The sequence below is a fragment of the Poecilia reticulata genome, linkage group LG16, assembly GCF_000633615.1.
Source record: "Poecilia reticulata strain Guanapo linkage group LG16, Guppy_female_1.0+MT, whole genome shotgun sequence".
Lineage (NCBI taxonomy): Eukaryota > Metazoa > Chordata > Actinopteri > Cyprinodontiformes > Poeciliidae > Poecilia > Poecilia reticulata.
Window position 1 is genome coordinate 15344980 of NC_024346.1, and position 24608 is coordinate 15369587.

Sequence of the window (24608 nt, forward strand, 5' to 3'; positions counted from 1 at the left end):
TATATACACACGTACAAACCAATTTGACCATTCAGTGAACTGAGCTCCCTTGCTGTTCTTACTGTTCTCTGAAGTCGATCGATGCAGCGGACAGCTGACCAGCAGAGGACCTCAAGCTGTTTCCTGTTTTTTGGTGACCCAGACATGGAGAACTTGTGGGTTTCTGTCAACTCAATGGAAACTGTGACATTGGGCTGTAAAAGTGTCAGTCTTTTGGCACAGAAGGGCTGAGATCAGCTCAGACTGAACAAACTAATGCCATTAGTGTCTCTAATATCATTGTACTGTCCTCCCAGGCTAACCCCATTATGCAGCTTCAGGGCTGCGGAGCCATTATGAGCAAAAACCCCAGAGCCAGACATTTGGACCAACTTTACGCCTTATCTTTGATGTGGACAAAACGCACACAATCGCCCTGAGCCTGCTGCAGCCTGACCAGGGGGGCGGGGGGGCCTATTGTTGCTTTTCTATGAACTGGCATGAACACCGACAATGGCCCAGTGTGCATGTATGTGTGTGTGTGTATGTGTGTGTGTGTGAAGCCGCTCTCTCATGCCTTCACAATACACCATTGTCCTGTGAACCCAACAGTAATTTATGTAAAGATTCTCTCTCTTCCTTCGTCCCTCTTCTCCAATGCTTTTGTTGTACTTCTGTTTCTCTCTCTCCAAGGTGGATTCTTCTCATCCCTTTTCCACTCCTCCATTACAGTAACATCACAGCTCTGAGTTTCCCTCTCGTCTTCTATCACTTTTCTCTCCTTGTTTTCGTTCCTCCGCTGCCATCGTCTCGTATTGATTGCCATCTTTCTTTTTCACTCTCCCCTCCCTCTGCTTCATTGTTTGTTACCCATCCATGCCATGGGCATTTTTCTGACTCTGTCAGGACCTGCATTGCTGTCTTATGTACTCCTCCTCCTTTTTCTAAGTTTTTCACCCCCAAAAAAAAACAAACATTTTGCAGCCACTGGAATGACTTGTGCATCTCCTTTCTCCCCCTTACTTCACAAGATTATAAATAAGTGAGGGGAGACAAGAAGGATGTTGTGGAGAAACCATCAGGTGTGACTTCCTGCAGATTTAGGAAAACATCACATTCATGTCACTCAGTGAGAATTTATATAAAATGTAAATGACATAAACTGCAGTTTTCCAGCTCCAGATCTTATAAAAATTCCAATCACACCATGATGGGTTGATGTCAGAAGATGCAAACTGAACAGTGATAGTATTAAACCATCTACAGTTTTATCGGTAAAGGGAAGCTGATCAGAGCTGAATAGAGTTATACGTCTTCTTTTCTGCAAAGGATAATTTTTAAAGTGCTCTCCGCACAAATAGAGTAAAAAAACAAAACAAAACATGAAATACAAGAAAAAAATAGGAGTTATGACATAAAAGCAGAAAAAGAAAAGTCAGAAAGAAAGACCTAAAATATGCAGGGTAATTGGTGATGGTTTTGATGAAACCCCAAAAGATTAGCAGTTGTAAATACAGTCAAAGTGGGTTTGCAAACAAATGAATAGCACACATTTCAGTACTTTTAGCTCTAAAACAATTAAAAAGTAATAATTTATTTACCTAAGGTTGTGGGACATAAAAGGAAAAACAGTTTAAAGGGAACACATATTTTCAAGCACAATTCTCTTTCAGAAACGTCAACCGTTTAAGTTAACGTGACAACATGAGACCCTCTTCCCGCCACCAACCCCTCTACTTACAGCTGTAGTAGTAGTGTCTCCCTGGCAGAAACTCAAAGCCAAGCGAGAACGGGGTGAACCTTTGGATCTTTTCAGAGAAGCGGACCGGTCCAAACGGAGCAAACGGGGTGTTGCATTCCCACCTCTTGACGGCCTTTTTTGTTTCCACGCAGCCTTTGAAAGCCTCCTCCTCCACCAGGTAGAGGACCAGAGTCTCCGGCTGCTCCGGAACCAAACTCCCCGAGTTGGGGTAGCTGGGGCAGTAGATGTCCAGGTAATCATTGAGATTCAACTGGACAGACAGATCTCCCGCTGTCAACCTGGAAGAAAGAACGACGGGGACATTAATATTTCACAGAACAATTACAGAGTGATTGAAGACAGCAGTGGTGATTAAACACGAGTGGTGCCTGGAGGAACATGCGTAATTTCAGAAGACCGATTGTTCGTCAATAACGTAATAAATGCGGACGATAAAGGAAAAGTTTGGCACGCATAAAAAAACAAACAAAAAAAAAACAACATTTTTATATAAAATTTTGGGGGAATTTTACGTATTCACAACTCCATTTTTATTCCCAAACCAGCGAGGGAGAGCTGCTCTGGTAGATATACGAGGAAAAACTATTTTCCGTATGCTAATTACACCACTGAGGGGAGACGAGTGTGAAATAAACTCCACTCGCTCCCTTTTCACCTTCTACAATGCGAGGCAAGCACACACTGCCGTGCACGGACCTAAATAAAAATGTGCGTGCACGTACACAGTGGAGTCAGTCAAGGCTGACTAGCTTTTGGCACAACAACAACTTTGGACAAGACAGCATCATTAGAACAGAGGAGCTGCATAATGTATGCTCCTTCAGACTGAGGGTTCTGACTTCCTGTCAGCTTGAGTATAAAGAGCTACCCATGTACAAAGTAATATAAGAAACAGGAGGGGAGGGGTAGGAATACATGTAAATATGTTATTAAATACTGTGAACAGCTGTGGAGAAGAAAAAACAACAACAACAGGGTTTCTACATGTCTTCATGGAAAAACTCCAGACTTTTCCAGACTCTAATTTCCAGAGCTGTCTGCCAATTTCACTCATTTCACCACAAACAGTGGATTGTGTCAACACAATGGCGATGGCGACACGTGCGCATGTAGCCGTCTTGCTCTGGCAGTTGTTTGCTTGTATGCTTGTGTTTAATCCACAGGAGGAAAATGTTTTCATGGTAAGTGCAATGTATGATGACGGCGCAAGTTAATTTATCTTTAATATTACAATTTCATATGAAGAGCTACACAAGGCAGAAAAAAATATTAACTGCAAAAACCAAAGACAGGAAGGGCATACGAAATGATAAAAGGATGGAGGAAGGGAGAAAAGGAAGGAAAATTTTGAGGAAAAGGAAGGAGGTAAGAAATGAAAAAAGGAAGAAAAGACGCAAGGATGGCGGCAGTGAAAGGGTGCATGGAAGGTCATAAAGAAGGATGGATGGAAGGACAAAGAAATTTTGTAGGACAGAAAAACTGGAGGAACTCATAGTAAAAGAAAGGAGTTGGAATAAAAAAATAAGGGACAAAGTAAAGCACTGGAAAGGACACTAAGGACAAGGAGTGAATGATGGAAGGAAAGACTCATGAAAAAAATGAAAAAGTAACAAAATAAAGAATGAAAAAGCAGAATGAAAAAAAGAATAGAAATTCAAAGGACAAGGAAAAAGCTTGGAAGTAAGGACATGTGAGGGGCAAAGGACAAAGGCAAAAGGGACCAAAGAAGGCCAGTGGAAAGCATATTAGGAAGTATGCAAGGAAGGAAGAACACCAGGAATGAATTAGTGAAGTAAAGAGACAAGAAAGTGTGTAAGGACAGTAGGAAGTACAGGAAGGCAAGAAAGAGCAAGACATAAGGCATAAAGGGAAGGACACGGGACAAAAGAGGGAAACTACACTAGGAAGTAAATAAAGAAAACCACAAGAGAAGGTAGGAGGAAAGAATTAAAGGCAAGAAATAAAAGACAGACAGAGGAAGACGAGGATGGAATAGTTAAAGGATACTAGAATGGAAGAGTTGCAGGGTACAAGTAAAGAAAGGTGGGCTCAAAGAATGTACTTGTGGAAGGACACAAGTAAGAAAAGATGAAAGATACTACATACTGGAATGAGAGACCCACACTTTTTCTTTTTTCTGTCCCCTTTTTCTGTAAATATGTAGATTCGGAAAATTTCTAAGTACAATTCCAAAATTTTCCGACAGGAATTAGAAATTCGAGACTTGTGACAGGAGACGGATGAAGAGCTGTAAAGAGACAAACTATGGCAAAGGAAAAAGTTGGATGAATAGGTGAATAAAGTGGAGTAAAGAGAAAAGAAAGCGTTTTAATTAGTGACCCCAGAGAGTCTGAGTGCAGACACTCAGCGCGCAGAACAACGGCATGGAGGAGGAGAGAAGACGGACTTTAATTGGCCTCCTCTTCTCATGGAGCAGCAAGAGAGAAGAATGAGGGGCAGAATGTGGCTCGAGCAGAAGGTTCAGGTCCGTCAGTGGGAGTCTTTATAGAGGGGTGACAGACCGGAGGAGAGAGGAAGAGGAGTGCTGGGGCTCACTGAAGAGGAACATGGGAGGGAAGACGAGCGTAGAGTTTGGGGGGTGGAAGAGATGTGGTGCACAGCAGATCGCTCTTAAGTTAAGTAGGCGAACAAAGAAGAGAGCAAAAGAATAAGCAGCACGGAAAAATGAGTGCATAGCAGCAGCAGGAAGAGATACTCGGAGCAACTGATGAAAGCAGAAGTGGAGCGGATAGATATGAAGGGAAGCAGGAGTCTGAGATGGTCCAGTACGTTTACAGTGTATCAAAGATGGATGGAGCAATGAGAGGAGAAATGACACGAGACTCTCTGGGACCATGGCTAAAAAAAAAAAAGCTGAAAGAGATGAAGGTTTCTCCCTCCTGAAACTTGTTTCGAATATCTCAGTAGAATCATGGAGCAGAAGGACCATCATGCAAGCTTGCTTTAGAGTCGGATATGTTCACGAGTCATGTTTCTCGAATCCACGTCAAGCTCCCAGAGAGACTCCGTCTCTGAAAATGAAATCGGCATCGTTTCATTAAAGGCATACTGCTGCACCGTACGGAAACAAACATTATGCCGTGACCTAATTCACTTATGAATATTTCATATCTTTATCTTTTGTACAACATTATGTCAGACATTTGAAACTATTAACATTCAATAAAAACATAGAAATAGAACCAGTAATTTATTTTAATAAATCAAGCAGCCAGTTATTTTATTTTGAAGAGTCAGATACATCTGATTGTAATAATACTAGCATTCCAGAATGAGAATAAAATGTTTGATACGAGAGAAACGGATTCTTTAAAAGGCTACAGTCCCACACTGTGAGCTGCAGTCAGGTCTCATGGCTGTCGGAGCTCGAGTTGGAAAATTTGCATTATGCTACATTATGTTTGTATTTTAGCCCGTCAGAGAGGCGAGTACCCGTCTCTCGTCCTGCAGCTTGGGTCATGACTGGTAAAAATAACACATCATCTTCTGCAATCATCTGCGTCTACTGAAGACATTTCCAAAGCGATTAGATTGCATGTGTTGGTCAGAAATCTGATATAAAGGGGAATCTGTATGAGTCCTGTTGGATAAGTTCAATGTTTTTTGAGATACTTATTTACAGTAAGATTAAGTTTCAGTGTTCAAAGCAATATCTTTCCCACTTTGAATACCCTGACATATACAGCATCACCCCTCAGCCCTAATGTGTGTTAAAGTGTGTGTGTTTGGGATGAGTGAGATCCCAGAGACGAGCCTTACAGAGGCCACTTCCTGCCACCATGTGGAAATTGATGATCCATCAAAAAAGACAGGACCCGATCGATCAGGATTCCTCGCTCAGGACCCACAAAAGCGGCTTTGCCTGGTCAATACCGCTTCTGACTCCGTGTGTGTGCTTGTGTGAGTAGACGTCGACGCCTGTTCAATAGCTCCATTACCTGTCTGCACTAATTACAGCACAAAAGGTGCTTGATTTTTGTGGCAAGACGAACAGAAAAACCTGTAAGCCAATGTAGACACCCACTCTGGTGCATAAATACAAAGACAATCTTTTCCTCTTCTAACCACCTGTGGAGCTTTTTAAGACACCTCAGGCAGAGAAAGGTTTTCTGTTGAACTATGTGTGTGTGTGTGCATTCAATAATAGGCCCGTGCTGTGTCAATATGCTGCACTCTCTGCTATACATGTCACTCACTTCAAGATTCTCTCTTCAGGCTCTCCTCTCTCCCACCCCTCACCTAAAAACCCCTCTCTGAATCCCACCTCTCACTCTCTTCTTCCTCTCTACTCTGTCTACTCCCTCGTCTTGCCCTCCCTCCCCCCCACTTTGGGTGACATGCACTCATTCTCCATCTGTTGCTTTCAGAGACTGCACATTCTTATATTACCTGACCCCCTACCTCCCACAAGCCTCCACCCTCAGCCCGCGCCATATGCACGCCAGCAATTACAGAGTCGGTGTGTGCTGTACTCATGTCAACCTGTCATCCCTCTCTTTCCTCTCTCTTCCCTTTCCTTCCTTCCTTCTTTCCTCTTCCTCCTCTCTGGACCTGGTAGGCCTGGGAACGCCCTAATTACACTCGGCACCCTCCTCCTCCTGGCAGACTCCAAGCGACACAGCCGTGACAGCAGAGGGGCATCATGGGAGAAGCTTTGAGAGGCTGTGGGTGTCGGGGAGGGGCGTGCTGGTGCAGCCTGGCAAAGGGAGAATCCTCTGGATGTGGCAAAGAGGTACTGGTTACGTGCAGTTTGCCAGAGCAAAGGCAGAGGGGTAAAATAGAAACTCGCACAAACATCCGCAGGACACACTTCATCCCTTCTGCCACTGCACCGAAGACTGTTGCAAGCTCACGGTTGATAAGGAGCTGAAGCCAAAATAACAAGCTTGGGTCTTCAGTAGAAATGCCAACATCTATCCCTTAATAATCACTGAACACTGCCATACAAATCCAGGAACTCCGCAAAGCCAATATCCTGCAGATGTGTCCCCATGTTGCCGAGCGGCACACACACACGCGCACACACACACACGGCCACGAGTGTGTACGTGCGGTTTTAATGAAATGCAGGGGGATGACTGTGGCAGAGACCTTTGATCCTTTAATATGAGAGAATAATTAAAGGAGCAACAATCTTGCAACACGGCCTCAGGAATACAGAACAGATTCTCAACTATGCACAGCAGCTGCATATGCCCCAATACACAGCACATAAATATCTGGGAGAAAAAAAATAAAATAAAAAAATTATACTACAATAAAAATGCTGAAAAACCCAATTACACTTCCTGCCATTACGACTGCGACCGTTTTAATACGCTTCTTTGTTAGCCATGTGACTGGTTTCTGGTTCCTTTCAGCGATAGGAGGAGGCCAGGACGCTTGGTCGAGTCGCAGTTCTTCTGTGGTCAGTCGCAGCAGGGCGACCGCTAACTCTGCTCACTACGCTGGCTGGGCACAGCGCTCTGTGGTCGTACTTTCCTTGGCTGGATGAACTACCAACTCTGCGGTGGGTCCTAAAAACACTTGTAGTCACATGGGTGGATCTATGTGCTCTCTTTAATATTTGGAGCTGGGTTTCATTTCTACCCTCCTTTTACTGGAAACAAACGAAGATCACTGTGTAAAAGAAGAATTAACAAAAGGTGAGACATTAATCTCAGAAGACAAAACAAGGCTATTGTTAGTGGCATTAGTAGTTTTGATGTGGCGTTGATTAATCCCCGCATGTCATCATCATTAAAAAAAACAACATGTCAAACCTGCATAACAATAACATCTCAACTCATTCAAACGAGTTTGTTTGGTGAGTTCATGGCTAGCTAATCTGTGGAAACCAGTGGAACCAGAGGCACATTTTTACCAGTTAATTATCCGTGGAAGTCAAAAGACGATTCTCACGGAATGTTTCATTTTAGTCAAAAAGAAACAAAAAGTATGACTAACTATACTTTTTCTGTTCTACTCCTAATAGTTTAAAACAAATATGGTTATATAAAGGTGTGAGCGCCATGCGTGCAGTAGATCATCTGATTTACTAAAAGAGGATAAAATGAAGCAGATGCACACAAAGCATACCTTTTAAAAGAAATTATTGGTGTTGAAATATATGCTTCTGTCAAATCCATAGATTACTTTGTTTACTGTAAATTAATGTGGTTGTGTGACTAGAATAACTATTTTTAATAATTTAGGCCACTTTTGTTTGATTAGAGGTCTTAATCACTAATAGTTCAAAAAGAGCCAGCCAATCCCAACAGGGGACCAAATTTACATCCAATCAAAATAAATTTGAGCATAAAATCTTCAGAGAGAAAAATCAACACTTACATTTCAATATTTACAAATTTTAGGATTTTTTTTTTTTTTTTTTTTACAGTTATCTTCACAAATTATGCAAATGCATTACCAAATAAAAAACTGAGGAACAATAACAAGTCATGGGTTTAAAATGAGGGTCAAAGTTAATGAAGAAGCAAATTGACTCAAACCCACTTAATTGTTAATGGTGATTGTTTACTTTAATCAGCAAGACTGGCTGCGCGAGTGTAGTCAGGGTCACCAGTTTGTGCAGCAAAATGAGTTTGTGGCTTGAAAGCTGAAAAGTTTGGAAACCATTACTGAATTCTGCCAGGGCATAAGCAGTCCTATTAGCCAAATCGTTAGCAGTCAAGTGTGGAAATGAGCTGATGGTAAAAGCAGCCATACAAAAAAAAAAAAAAAAAATGTTTTACTTTTTGTTAGCTACTCATTTGGGATGGCAGGGAAGCGTTTGCAGGTTGAGCCATCAACATATTCTCCCATGACTCATGGCTTTCCAATTAGTGCTGCTCATTATTTTTTTTATCCCCATCATCATGATAGTTCCAGAGTAGAGTCAGCACATGCTCACATTTCACAAAGTTTGAGAGCCGAACGCTATACAGCAACTCAGTCTGGTAGTTTGGCTTGAATTTTACTGAGATGTCTTGAAGGAAAAAAAAAAATTGGTAGCAGATTTTTGAGGCTACCACCATAAGTTAACCCAATTTTTTAAGAAGAGGATACTTATTCAATAGATTCATAACACCCAGGGTTTGTTTGTGGCGACTTCTACGGTTATGGTTTACAGCAAATTAAAGCTTTTAGATAATATATAAAAAAATAAAAGTTGTGTTATGGTCCTGTAGTGGCTAACACAATCATGAGAAAGACAGCTGACATGACTGTTTACCACCAGACAGTCACTGACATCAACCACTAAAAGGCTCGGTGAAAGAAATGCACCCATTCCAGTCTCACCGGTCCCTTCCTTTGATGATGTCTACACATCAAATCTCAGAGGTCTGACCGGTCAAAATGACTGCACCACAACACCTTTTAGTGACTGAGGAGAAAAACAGGCGTAGCAACACTGAGCAGCTGTTGCTTCCAGACGTGGGAAGCCTTTTTGTGGGGACAGCAAGCACTTCCACAATCAAAAATAACCGAGGGGAGGTGTGAGAGAGCTCCTGATAAAATGAGCCTAAAGATAAAGGAAGGAGGAGAAAGTCGGCAGTTCATCAAAGAGAGAAGAGTGCTTCCTTCAGGTCGGCAAAACTTCCTCTTACTCCACAGGCTTAGCCGAGTTCAGAGCCAGAAAAAGAAAAGTGGAACTGAACAAGTTAGAAAAAGTGGGAAAACAGGCTTCATTTGCTTTATACTCCAGGAGATTACAGCGCTGAAACATTTCCCTCACCGTCTCCTTCTTCCTACACGTACACACACACGCGCACACACACGCACACACACACACACACACACACACACACACACACACACACACACACACACACACACACACACACACACACACCTTCTCCACATGGGTGAAAAACACAACAAAATGAGGACAAGCCCACACTCCTAAACCCCAAATCACCTAGCTGTGCCCCCCTTCCTTCAACACAAAGCTATGCTGTGTCCAAAGCCTAGAACCTAGTGTTGTGTCTGTCGTGATCCTTACTCCCCTCTACGAACACAAACAAGGATGTCGCCTCCCAATCCACGACCATCTGTGGCCCCCCCACTATCTCGCCTTTCCAGCTGGCTCAAAAAAAAAAAAAACCTTTTGTAAGCCCCTCTTTCCACCCAACATCCAAAGTACAGACTCCGCCTCTTTGGACCCAAATCGGAGACAAACACATGATCAACACCTCATCACAGAAAGGAATGAGGAAAAGTGCTTATCTACACTTTCCTGTTTTGAATGTGACTGCAGGAGAGTGTGTGTGTGTGTGTGTGTGTGTGTGTGTGTGTGTGTGTGTGTGTGTGTGTGCTTTGTTGGTTCCTTCAGGGTCGGCAGGATGCGTTTCTGAGCTTTACACCACAGACCCTTTGCTTTTATTTCCTTGACTCGAATGACTTGAATGGTCGGCATGTGAACTTTGGAACATGTCCCACTGTCTCCCGTCTCCATCTGTATGTCGTTTCCTTTCTGCGTCTAAACATTTGCATTATCCTGCATTCACATGTGCAAAGCCTCTACCTCCTCTCTGTCGTCAAACGAAATTCTTTTGTCCTGAGAACAATATCGGCACGTTTCAATCAGTTCTGCGATATGTGTTGAGTGAAATGGGTTTTGGGTTTACAAGGCCCCGGAAAAGTTTTTTGCTGTTGGACTGCATGTGATACACAAACACGCAAAGCAGTGCATCACTGTGAAGAGTAGGGAAATTGATACGTAGTGCTTTCATAATTAAAAATCTGAAAAGTGTGGTGTACATTTGATTTCTTAATGTGACGGAGTCGCTGTTCAACACTTGAGGGACAAGAAAACAAGTAGTTCAAGTAAGGCGTCCAATAGCTCTTGAACGGCTGTAAGATTCATGTAAAGTTGATTACATCTCAGGTTTGAGCAACAGCTATGCAATTTTCAAACAACTGATGATATTGTAGAAAGCTGAGTAGTGACCGAAGCTCATCTCTCCAACAAGCAGGGTGAAAAAATGGTGAAGAAGGTAAAGGAAAAAAAAATCTTTGGTTGAAAAATGTTGATTATTTTTACATTACTGCAAAAAATGAGAAAAAAATATTTACTTCAAGGCTTTTTATTCATAGTTACCAGGTGTGCCAATAAATGCAGAGGACAGCATACATATAGCAACTCAATAAAACGACTGGTTGCACTTTCCTATCCCTGCAGGCTCAATTAAATGACTAGAAGACACCAGCCAGTCACACCACTCCTTATTCAAACTGTGTGGATCAGCAGGCCGTCTCGACCCACATTCCCCACCAATTTACAGAAACAGATGGGGATGAAAGCATGCAGATATATAGATGCACCTGCTGTTTTGAGGCCTAAAGGAATCCCAGCTTCAAGTAAAGACAGACCCCATTTTCTGCCTGTTACGGAGAAGGTCCGCTCAGCTGGCATGTGTGCGGATTCTGCGGGACTCAGCAGCACCACAGGACGGATAGTTACGGCCGACAGAGCTGAGGAGAATTGGTCGATTTAGGCCCAGAGGACCGACGTGTACGGAAACCAATTCATCCGAGTCATTTTGTTGCAGCTTTAGGTCGGCAGAAGCTATCATCTCATCCCGTGGCAGAGCTCCCTCATGCATAGGCACCGCTCTCCCCGTCCGGCCTAGTCTAATCCTAAAAAAAAAAATACAGCCTTCCTGTAACTTTTCAAGGAGGTATGAAATTACTGCCCCCAACGTACAGTGAATGGACCAGAGTGCAAGAGGATTTTTGCACTTCTCTGACGAAAAGCGGTGCATGGCGAAATGTTGCCTCACCGTGCCTGTCAGCACTGCGGCAGCAGCGTGGAGCTGACGTTCCGAGTGGAGATGGCCACACCGTGAAAAGGGAGAGAAGAGCAATGGGGAAGTCGTGAGTGGCACAAGAATTGTACAAGGGCGAAAGCAAAGTGCTCGTTCGGCAAGGAGTGTACAAGGGGCTAAATAAGGTCAGATGTGCCGTTGCCAGGACAACGGCCAATCCGTAGCTGGGACTGGTGCCAAGCCAATGCCCCACCCATCCATCCATCGTTTGCTCCTTTCGTCTTTTTCCCCCCCTGCATCACGTCTGTTGGACAGCCTAAACCTCAGAGTAATGAGTGCTCTCCATGTTTTCAGCGATCTAAATGGAGCTGCTGTGTAAATACGCGGCTGATTTGTGTAGGTGCCTGGCTCGTATACGTAAACCTGAACACGGCAGCGGTACCTCACCGCTCACACTTTGATAGGGCCAACCTATAAGACGGGAAGGGGATCTTACTGTGACAGCTATGATAGGTGGCTTCAAAGCAGGGATTCAAACTATTTATAAAATCCATCAAACAGCTTTTCCTGCAAAGTGGCAGGCAACCTGATCCACTGCGTCAACATCATTTGTCTTATGTGTGTGTACTAACATGCCTTATGGTGATGTATGTAGATCTCAGAGCCTGCAGACAAATTAATGTTAACTTTAAGGAGGAGAGCACAGATGTTTAGAAGACCCTTCATTTAGGTCTCCATTGCAATAAATGGCTCAAATGAAAGAAAAAAAAAAAGAGTGGATATTTTAATAACACACTGACTGACTTCATTTAAAATAAAACAAAACTGAATTTTCAGAAATACTTCAACATTATTTGGATAGTTAGTTTCTGTTCTTGTAAACACATTTTATTTATTAAAATGGAAAAAGCTATCTATATCAATCAGACGCTTTGGCAGAAAGTAAATGCTTCCTAAATCTTAACTTGAAGTATTTCTGACAACAGGCAACGACTCGGAAGAACTTTGGCCCACTATTCTTTACAGAATTACAGCAACATTGGAACGTGTCAAGCAATCTGATAATAATCCACTCAAAAACATTTGAGACATTTTTTTATGAGTCATTGTCTGACTGCAAAACCCAGGCGTTCTTAATCTGAAAGTCAGAACTGATGCCTGAAGACCATCCTCCAGGAGTTTTTGCAAAAACGCAGAATTCATGGCTCCATCAAACACAGAAAGTCAACCAGTTAAGAAACCAGCAAAGCAGCTCCAGACCATCACACATCCACCTCCATGCTTTGTTACTGGAATTATGTTATTTTCCTAAAAATGTTCCACATTTTCTCATAAAAGTGGCAGCCAACTATTTAAACTTTTACTTTGTAAAAAGATATGAAATACAACTTTTTTTATCTGTGTTTGGCACAATCTATGCACAGCAGTTTCTTTGTATTTCCTACAGATGAGTAAAACGTTCCCTTTAATCAAGACAAAAGTAGTCTGTCTGCATTCCACTTGGCCTTCCTGTTATCTAATGAAAGTCTTGTGCTCTCTCTCACAGCCTGAACGAAACACATTTAAGTCTCAACATGCTGTAGAGAGAACAGGTACATTTTAAGCTTTTTTTAAGCCTTTTTTTGTCTTCACACCAAGAGTGTTGTTTTTCCCAGGGTCTAGTAGCAGGTAGGTAAGATCTGTTCATTGATCAAAAGAAAAAAAGAAAAAAAGATTTATTTTTTTTTTAATTTTCCTCATCAGTTTGGGCTGATTAAGCTAAACTTTTTTTTTTTAAAGACGCAAATTATTGCTGTGAGAATTTCTCTGTTCATCTCTTATGAATAATTCTTTTGACATTGTACAATTTGGACTTTTTGGCACTATTAATTTTCCATCTCCTCCCTCTGGAGCTCACTTTAAGACATATATTCTACACTTTTAACTGCATTAACCTGAGCTGATCAGTGGCCCAAGTCTGTCAGCCCACCTGTTTAAGTAGGTTAAGAGGAACACAGAAACATAAAGCCTTTAAAACACACACATACGCACACACTACTTTGAAAAGGGCACTTACAAAGCATATACACTCAGCCAATAAATCAGACCTGGCTTTGAAAATCCATCATTTTCAAACTAGGTCAGCCTCCTGACGGTGAAACCTCTATCCAATTTGTGTATACCATTTTTTTGTCTTGTTACCCACGATGTTAAGGTCGATGCTGGATAGGCAGCGTACACTTGTCTTTGTAATCTCAGGTGAGCATTACCCCCCTCGCTTCCCCCTCCCGGCTCTGATTTTGCGGCGGTTGTTCAGCCAGGATTGGGTGGTTGGTGGGCTAGAGGCTGTCCTGCCGTTTGTCAGTCAAACACACACGTACAAAACATGTCTAGGAGACAAGCTCAAATACATCCAACTGGCCTGAATAATTTAAAGTGTGGGAGGGAGAGGAGAGGAGAGGAGAAGCAGAGGCCGCTGAAGAAGAGTTGAGCAGTAAATAGGGGAAGCTTGCCACTTTCAGCGCTTTAGTCTTGGTCAACTTACTTAAAAACTTCTATTCTTGGTTTTACTCCCCATCTACCTCAAGTCTCATTTCCTTCTCCGGTTTGTGTGCCTGCACCGTACCACCCTCTCCTTCCACCTCCCTCCCCTCAGCCTCTCTCTCTCTCTATGTTTATCTAAGCACTTTCACGGTCACTGCCTTAGGATCCCAGGAGTCTAAACTGCCTGCTTCCCCTCTCCCACCCTCTTCGCAGCGGATCCATGGTCTCCATCTTTTTCCATCACATCGGTTGAGAGTCATATCGCTCTGCGTGTCTGGTGTATGGAAGGTCCACTTAATTCCCCCTCAAGGCATCCAACTTTCGCCCGTTCTAGTCACGCAGGGCTGTACCAACCCGCACCTCGTGAATACGAACAGAAATCAAAAGGGGAACGACAAATCATTTTCTGTTGTTCCGTTCTAGGAAAGTTGATGATTTTATACAAAAACAAATAATGAACGACGACAACGTTAGTTTGAGGTTGTGCTTTAAAATAAATTTCTGTTCCTTCTGGTTGGCCTGCTGGTTTTCTTGGAGAGGCCAGTTGAGGCAAAAGTTCCTCAACACGGATGAAAGGTTCAGACACAATAAGACGGGAAGGAGGAGGGGGGGCGACTGCTGGATGGATTTAGGAGTAGAAAGGAAGGAAGTGGTGAGGGTCATGAGGAGAGGTGCAGACAGGATTAACTGATTAATTTGGGATTAGAGATGACTGCTCAACGTTTTAGGTAATGAACCACAATGACCCAAAAAAATTAAAAGATTACCACATAGGAGGTAAGGTATGTAGGACTGTTTTTTGCTCCAATTAATGACAAAAGATCTGTTGTAAATCTGAGGCAAGCATCTTTTAAAAAAAAAAAAAAAAACCTGTCTATAACTTTCTGTTCTCCAAACATCTGGAAATATGCTTTAAAACATTAATGAGTGGAGATTTCATGACGAGGCTTTTGTCACTTGAGTGTTTTAGATGAACTCTCCATTCTCAAACATCAAGCGACCGCTCTGGTGTTTTGAGAAGACCGCTGCACACAACGACTCCATCTGCAACCGAATGCAGGAGCATTGAGATTCATGAGTTCTCCTGCTATAAGGTCATAGCTGTGCAGATTGGCACAAGGCCATTTTTCTCCATTTCCATTCAGCAAGAATAAAAAAAAAAAACAAATCAACTTCTGCTCTGGATCCTGTCAGACTGTAAATGACAGTTATCTGATTTGTTGTGATTAGTCTAAAATAGTTTCATGTCGTCTGATGCTTGTTAATGGCGGCGATGCGCGGCAGTGCTCCCAGTGTGTGTGTTCCCTTCTTAAAAGGTTTCACCCGTAATTTTACTTTTGAGCTTGTGATAAGCCTCAACTAAAAACAAACATTAAAACTTCTAATAAGTGTAAAAAAAAAAAAAAAACGCTTTCACTTTTAGACTTTAAATATATATTAATTTTCGTCTAGATGCATGTGGAATATCTAAACACAGTTCAGATGGAATAATAATAACTTTGTTAAAAAAAAAAAGAATCATCCAATCATCATGTGATCATGTCAAAATATCTTGTTACACACTTAATTTAACATTACCAAAAATCTTCAACCATGGCACCAATAAGAAAATTAAGAAGTTGGCAAATGATTATTAAAAGTATTCCCTTGTAAAATTGTTAACTGTGGTTGTTTGTATGACATCAGAGAAAGCAGTGGGTGAAAACAACAAACAATGTCCGCTCAGAAATCGAGTAAAACAACTCAATTTGCTGCATAGCAGCCTAAAAATATTTAAATGGAAAAAGATAAAACGGGGAGAAAAAAAACAGATCATCAAGAAGCTTGGATTAAATTGTGCATTTTTATTTTTTTTAAGTGAAAAGAAACATTTCACATCTTGATCTACCAAAGCACCATCTTGAATCTGTTTTCTTGCGAGCTTAAATGGGCTTCTGATACAGTCGGTCTCTTGTTCTTTTTTTAAAGTCATGTGACTCCACCGCTTTGCCAAGCCAGGAAAGCGCCGTCAGCTCTAAATGAAGTGTGGTTCCTCCATGGGCTCTCCCCAGAGTCTGAGCAGCCACGTGTGTTCGCAGGCAGGCCGAAGGTACCATCGGCATCACGTGCGCCTCTCTCTACGACACCTGTACGCGAGCCTGCGTCATGAACTGTGAGGTGGAGGAAGGGTTCGCCCCTCACTCCTTTACTCTGACGGTTACTGTAATGCTTTCCGACACCCCCTCTTCTCTCCTCTCAGCCTCTCCCATCCCTTCGTCCCTGGGGGCCCTTCCTTTGCCGTTTGGGGAGTTGAAATCTGTTGACTCTTTCTCCACCATCCTCTCCTTAACACATTCTTCATCTCTCACTTCCTCCACTGTGGGTCTAATGTTTCTACTTTCTCTGGGGGCTTAAAAAATACGAGGCAGTGAGGCAGCATGTCTGTTCATTTGTGTGGTGAGTGTGTGTGTGTGTGTGTGTGTGTGTGTGTGGTACGGGTGTCTCAGTGCAAAATAAAAAAACAAAACAAAATGAGGCAAAAATCTGTGTGCTGTGCATCACTGTGGGCTGAAAGTAGGCTGTGTTGCATTATACTTCTGGGAGGCAGAGCCAAAATATTAGCTTTTGTTCTCCCACAAGAAAAAAAAAAAACAATCAAAATTTCTAACATTTCTAGAAGTTTACTTTATGCTCTTGAAAAAATACAGTAGACAAATAAATTTACAATTGTTTTGGCCATATCCAGGGTTCTCACATATTTTACACTGAATTTTATGGGGGATATTTCTGTGTTGGTGCAAGATTTAAAAACAGAAACTGCAAAAATTCCTCGACAGAAGGAATTTCTTTTTTTAGAGATGACTAATAAATGGATAACTTGGATAGATGGACGAATGACCTATGGACAAAAAGCTGGCTGCACGGTTGGGATTGGACAAGGTTAATGGATGGACAGATGGAGAAAACAATACACAAATAATATATATAAAAATTATATATATTAAATATATAATTTCTGATGCATTTAGAAATTCAAATATTGTTTAACACACTGTTTTCCATATTCTTGAGTATTTGTCAAGACCTGGATAAAAGTTGACATTCCTACTATTCCAGTCTACATATAAACCGCTTTCTTGCAGGTTTACTAGTGTGCAAAGTTTTTTTCTGAAAAGTTTACTGCCACTAATGCATTTCCCGCAAACTCAGTAAAGACGCTGTAGTGCAAAGTGTACAAAGCATGACGTGTGGTCAGACACGAACAGATTTATGGCCAACGGAGGATGTAATGAGATCCAAATCAATAAGTGAAGTAGAAAGTGATGAGCTCTGCAGGTCAAAGAAAAACACTTCATGCAGATTTGCCTTTTTATTTTTGAAGCTTTTTTTTTCTTTAAGGAGTGCAACCTAAACATAACTTTACTTTAAATTATCTACGTTTATCTTTTACTGTAAAATCCCAAGGCAGAATACATTATCATAATTTGTCATTGCTCTGTGATACTGCAGGGACCAATTACCATTTTAAAAACTTTGTTTCAAACCTGCAATAGCTTAACATTATACTTTCATGTCTCTACATTTCCCAGGGCTTTTAATGTGATGCCAGAGAAAGAGATTGAGTTCTCCCGGTTTTATGAAGTAAGAGTGCTTCCTACCACGCCTGTCCTGCAACTGATGGTCAGCTGACTGTGCAAAATAAAGGGTTCTTAAGACTTTATCTTCACTCACAAGAAAACACAAATTTGACTGTATGGAAACATTTTCAGCTGTTAAAAGCACAGATAGCCGTAGTATGAAAATGGAACGAGTGGCACCTATTTCTCTTATCAAAGTTTTAAATCTTCAGTTTGCGGTATAAAAGCAAACTGAAGATAGTAAGCTTAGTAACTCAAGCTAAAGCCAGGTGGTTTTAGCTTAAGTTACTAAAATCAGATAATGTTGGACAATTTCTATTTTGTTTTTTTGTGAATCCCATGATATAGTGAAAGTGATGTTTTTATTTAACAGTACCATACTGTAAAAATCTAATACTGGCACATTTCATGTGCCACTTTGAATTTTAAGTTGAAATTTAAGTTAATGAAGGGGAACTTGAAACCTCCTCGTCATTTTAAGAAACTTTTTGGCTCATAAGACCAAAAGCAGTAAAGTCCTATAGTCTGTATTTAAAATGTCGCTTCTATTCTCCATGCAGGAGGCAATGCTATGATCACAACAAACTTAGATAAACAAAACGCCTAATCTGTGCATAACGAACATCCATGTGGCAAGAATCATTTAGTTAGAAGCCACAAAGAGTAACTTATTTCACCATAATTACTTTTAATTTTACAGAAAACAGAGATCCAGATCAGGCATGGTTTCTGGGAGAAAAAAAAAAAAAAAAAGGATTCACAAAAACGAAAGACAAGTTTCTGCCCCTTAGCACCCGTCATCAGTGGAGGTATGATGTCTCTGTGTCCTTCCGGCAGTCAGAACCTTGTCTTGTACAATAATCCAGGCTCCTGCTACAGCCTTTTGCTCTGCCTGGCTCAATACTAATTCAATTTCCGTCTCTGGGAATTCCCAGGCTGCCTTTCTGGTAGGATTTCTGAGCTGAGTGGAAGAGCATCGTGCGAGACCACGCAAAAAAAGCGCGAGCGCAACTTCTGCGTGCACACACGTGTGAGAGAAATTCTACAACCTTCGTGTTGGCTAAATAAGCGTCACATTGTTGCGGTTTATCCTGGATTAGATTGACAGCGTTTCCCACATTTCTCGTCTAAGCATCCTTTGCCCTCTCCCCCCCGAGTTTAATTGCTTGTTTTGTACCAAATATTTTTGTATCAAATGAGTACACAGCTCGCTTGACACCAGTAACAATGACAGTTCATTGTGAGCCGTGGATGAATGAATGAATGAATGAATGAATACGCTCACGCTTTGCGTTCGCCGGCAGCTCTTAAACCGCCATAACCTCCCTCTTCACACGCACGCGGCACAGCAGCCATTTTGTGCCAAACGGGCTGCGCCGTGCCAACAGCGCACCTCATTTCATTTCGCAGCTGTTCCGGCTCACTCGGAGACATTCGCACGATGCAACTTATTACACTTTAATGCGCCCTAATATTGATGCACGTGTGTACACAGAGAAACGGGCAGACGTGGAGAGAGAAATTGGGAACGCGAGGGGTCCATATGCAGTCTGGTGATAATGCGAGGAGGCGACGATAATATCTGGCTGGTAAATTGGTATCGATTGACTAAATATCCTGACCAGGGGGAGAGAGGCGGCCGTCCTTTCATGGCTCTACACCATGTCTGCTCGGAGCTGCACTGTGACTATCTGATCCATTTTAATACAGACGTCCTCACCGCCGCCAGGCCTCTGCCTCAAACCTCATTTTCAATACAGTATGCCCCGACTCTTCCCGTGCTCAGGCATCTCGGTGTTACCTTCAGCCGGAAAGATAATTTTTTATTGTGCAACCAATATTTTCCTGTTGCATGCATTCTGGGGTGTAATATATCACTTGCCAGGAGAATGGAGGAATACAGGTCACATACTGATGCGCACCACAGAGAGAAGCAAACATAATCACAGGCTGATATCAAGTTATATCAACTGCAAAAATCTTCAAACAAAAATATTCCTAAGGTGTAAGCTCTAAAAAGATGCCAGGAAATGTGAAATGGCACCCCGAGTTCTTTCCAGCTCTATCAAATGCTGCCACTCCCCCACTTGTTGCTGAGCACCACAGGTCAGCTGGCTAAAAGAAATCACCGACATAATCACTGACTTACAAGAAAGAAATGCATCTTCAAATCTTTCATTTGAGAAAAAAAAAATCGTATGAGCTCCACCCATAAGTCTTAGAAGGGTAAAATCATTTTAAACCTGTTGGCCACTTACAAGCAGTTGAGTGTTAAGCAGCTGACCGCAAGCTGGCTACCTAAACAGACAGCCCAGCTAATCAATCAGCTAATATCAGCTGGTGTGTTATTTGTAAAAAAAAAAAAAAAAAAAAAAAAAGCAGAATGGCAAAAGATCTTCTACACATTTAGTTGAGAACTACTGTAAAGGTTTAGAGGGTGTTTGTGAAGGTGCAATCTGTTCAATCACATTTTCATTTCAAACAGACCAAGTATTTATTTATCCTGCCTTTGCTTAATATGACTTGTTGCTAATGAATATCCATATTTCGGTTGTCCAGCATTGATACTCCCCACCAAGGAGGACGAGGTACAAGTTCTGTTCACAAAAACTGCAAGCCAATTGGAAAGTTGAGGAGAAGGAAAAACAATCATATGGGACAGCAACAGAGAAAAGTGCAGCCTTGTGAGGTTTGTGAAGCAAAGTCCATTTAGTTTAGGGAACATTCACAACTGGAACACGGCTTATAATCACTCTGTGTTTAACGAATCTATACAAGTGTCACTTTTTGAATTCATTTAGTGAAATGAGTCATTTATTTAGATAACATTATAGCTTATTGAGATAAGCTGCAGGAGAAATATGCATGTCTTTTTATCCAAATCAAAAGCGATTAAAAACAGTGTAGAAGCAAGAAACTTGACACTAGCAGGCGTTTCGATATTCTTGCTTTAAAAAAATAGCAACAAGTTGTACATTTTTATCTTAAGATTCTGTGTAAACAAAATAAACTGGGACATTTTTACTCAAGGGTCTCATACTGTGGGAATCTTATTCCAGTCCATACCTTATCAGTAACAAGCAACAACACTGAATGCACAATGCCCTTTCTAATACATGCCCCGCGTTTATAACAAATACAAGCAGAGGCATCCAAAGGCAACAATCCACCTTTTCCTTGAACACTTAAGTCGCACCTAAAATCAACTAGCAAGTGGAAACAAAACAATAACCCATGTAGATGAGAGGCCAGCGCAGTGGTTGGTAAATGTTCTCACAGCCGTGCACCGCCGGCTGGAAGAGGAATTTTCTCAGCAAAAGCCACTTTCACAGCTTGCTCTGAGGAGGAGAGAAGTTTGAGAACTCGAAAAGGAAGGATGATGAAAAAGATTCTAGCAGAATTTGAGTGTTTCTGATGCTTGGCAGGTACATTTCGAAAATTAATCACAGCTCCAACTATTTATCAAGGAAACAAAGACTTTCCCCTTTTACCCAAACGAGCAAGTGGTCCAAAAGCACACACACTCTCTCTCTCTTACAAACACACCTCTGACTGAGCTATTGTTCCTCTTGAAACGAACTTCAGCCGACAACAATGCTACCAAATGTCAATTCTCAAGCTTTTTACAAGCCGCCAAAAAAAAAAAAAAAAATCACTGCCCCGCATTGTTTCCTGATGGAGATGAAGCAGCTCAAGGGTGCAAACAAAGCATACTCACTCACTCAGAGATAATACACCCAAATCCACAAACAAACAGACAAGGCATGCTTACAAAAGACAGACAATGTACGCAAATGCATCTCTGAATCTACACAGGTCGCAGCACAGCCGTTACTGAGACAATGGAGAGAAACGGGGTAAAAAAAGGAAGAGAGAGACACTGATACAGCTACATGACAGATGAGGAGAGGGGGGGGGGGGCAGAGCGGAGGAGGCGGACGAGGGAAGAGAAATTGCTTTGTTAGCAGGACAGGGAATAAAGTGTAATTACCTCACTGTGGGTTTGTTGATTATAGTTCAGCCAGGTTCTCCATGTTAATCATTTACCAGGGGAAGACAGAGATTAGTAGAGACAGACACAGAGAAGGGAGATAGCAGACAGTATGAAAAATACTTTCACTTAAGCCCACCCGTGCAACGGAGGAGCGATGGATGCTCAATAATGACTGCAACGTGATTAAGCAAAAAAAAAAAAAAAGAAAAGAAAAATAAAAGGATCTCCTCCTGCCAAGACATGATTACAAACGCCGTCTGCCTTCACTTCGGCGTGCGGCATGTTTTTGTCTGCTGCTCGCAACACTGACCGGATCGGGATGTGCGCGTGCATGCGTGTGCGCGATGAAGGTGCGGTATGCGAGACGTGATTTACTTTGGTATTTAAAGCAGATCATTCATGAGAGCAGGCAGAGAGAAACAACGCCTAAACACAGCAGAGATTACACGGGAGACTTACGAGGGCCTCTTTCAATAAAGATGCAGAAAAACCAATACAACTGTTGGTTGCACTGTTTAAACATGCTCCACTGGCTCACAGCTCCAGCTCGGAGTTTGTCTAAGGGATGACGGACGGATAGATGCAGAAAGAAAGAGGGGGCTCATGGGGAGCAGCTGCTTTTTTTTTTTTTTTTTTTTTTCACTTTAAGGATTATGTCCAAACTTGAAAAATGGGTTCAAGTGGGGAAACTACTGGGAAAAGCATGTTATATTATTCTTGCTATGCCAGTACATGCTAAATAATCTGTTTCATCCCATTTCCAAAGTACTTGTTTCTTCATCTGGTGTTTGGAAGATTAAGCCCAGGGAATGCCGGTTTCCCAACGTGGTTAGTAATGTGATGGGAGAGCTGACAATGTTCAAGCTGAGATTCTTCTGGCGAATACTTTAAAGGAAGTCTCTCCTAAATACAAGTTATTTTTAAATTAAAAAAAAAGAACCATTACTGCTGGGCATCACTATAGATGCAAGTTTTCCTTCACTGGAAACCTCCCATTTAGAAACTGTCCACAAGTCCTCAGTTGGGTTCAGGTTAGGTGAGGAAGGGAGTCATGTCAGAAGCTTTTCATGCCTTACTGGCTATAGCCGCTGGAAGGAGTAGTTGGATGCATCTGCTGGAGCATTGTCCTACAAAAAAAAAAAAATCAGTCATTTTTGAAAGATCTAAAAACTGGAAGAAGATTTTAAGATAATCTTTCACCTGAAAAGGTCCAACCAGCTTATCTTACGGTGGTTTAGTTTCTTTCTCACCTTGGGCATGTCTCTGAGATCTGAACATCTCGTACTTCTAGGTGCTCCAGGTAGTTTGCAGTGATGAAATATGACAGAACTGGAAGATAATTCCTGGTAGATTCATGATTGATTCTCCTCAAATTGGCGTCTTTTTTTTTTCTGTAATGCACTTTTTTGCGACCCTGTTAACTATTTTATAACAAAATGTGACAAAGGTTCCGTGATCACACCCCGATATCTTCACAATTTAAACAGAGCTGCAACCCAAAAAGACTTTTTTTTTGGTCCATTTCACTTAAAGAAAAGAATCTACCTAATAATTATGTAGACCTTGATACAAGGCATTGACCTCCTTAGGCTAAATCCTAAACAGATGTGCCTCACCTGCTATGATTAAATGCATTTAGCATTCAGCTTTTTCCGCTGGGAGTTAGTAAAAAGATCATATGGACAAAATACCCACTTGCCTATTAATAGTGCACTCTGAAGTTGAGTGAGCCAGAAAAAGAAAATATAGTGATGTTTTGGAAGTTGAATATTAAAACCATGACTCTTTGTGACTTCAGTTATGAGGATCTTGGGGAAAGTAATAAATTCACCTTTCAAGAAAAGCAGCAAACATTCAAAGAAGAAATGCAAAGAATAAAACAACAAATGAAGTAAAAAGAAAATAAAAAAATTGTGCAAGAAGCTCACCTCTTTTGAGGAATCCAAGAATGAAGAGAACAGGAAAAATAATAAGCCAAAGAACGAGGAATTGAAGTGGCTTATTTTTGGTTCAGATGAGGGTAACATTTGTTCTCGTTAACAGATGTATGGGACGACGCTCATACACAGCATCTCCAAAATCATATCTCGCTAGAGTAATTCAATAGGTGAAGTTTTGGTGCTTTGAGTAAACTTTCCGACAGATTCCTGAGTGGATTTTATAAGGATGAATGTAGGTCCAAAGATAGAACAAACGAAGAAAAAAAGACACAGCTGCATCAGCAAAATGGCTGGTCAAAGTGTTTGACTCAACAGGTTTTAAAGGACACCGAGGTGCTACAAGAGAAGTATGAATACTATTATAAAAGTGTTGGAGCTTCTTGCTCAGGAGAGAGGTAACAAATATTGCCCGCACTCACAAATACTCTGTGAAGTGTGGTTATATAATTTTACTGACCTTTAACTGCTCCAGGAAGTATATAATAATTTCTCATCTAATAAGAGACTATTGCTCTGAAGGAGGCACAGCTGTAAAACCAGGCGCGATCGTAAACTCTCTTCATAAAAAGAAAAAAAAGAAATCATAAAAGAGGGGGGAACACTTGAGCACCACAAAGATGGAGGCCAGGGTATCTGATCCCACAGCGTTGGCCGCTGACCCCCATCACTTCCATTTCAGAGCTCCATTTTTCAATCAGGAGGGTGCTAAATGTGCGCCCGTTAAAAGTGTTTTACTGAGCCTTTGTTACAGGCATATTAGCAAGCAAAGGGCAGAGCGCCGAGGCTCCTCTGTCTCCACTCCACTGCCCCCGCTTCATTAAAACCATAAATCTAGATGTCGAAGGAATGGTGGCAGCGAGAGACCGTCTCCCGTCAACCACACTAAAGAGAGCATGTCCTCCAACAATCGACGGTCACCTAACATGATCTTATTTTGTAACCTGTGTGTGTTCGGTCAGTGTTTGTTCTGTGCCAGTATGTTTAAAGATGTTTGAAATTTTAATAGTTCATTAGTGAACAAGT

The 24608-nt window shown here is 41.7% G+C and overlaps 1 protein-coding gene across 1 annotated transcript in view; it reads right to left on the bottom strand.

The window, feature by feature from the left end:
* Positions 1-1704: 1704 nt before the first annotated feature.
* efna4 (ephrin A4) overlaps positions 1705-24608 on the bottom strand; it is a 28453-nt gene continuing 5549 nt past the window's right edge. Inside the window, exon 2 of the mRNA XM_008431767.2 lies at positions 1705-2019. Coding sequence (XP_008429989.1) covers positions 1713-2019 — 307 coding nt within the window. The 3' untranslated portion in view covers positions 1705-1712. The remainder of the gene's footprint in view (positions 2020-24608) is intronic.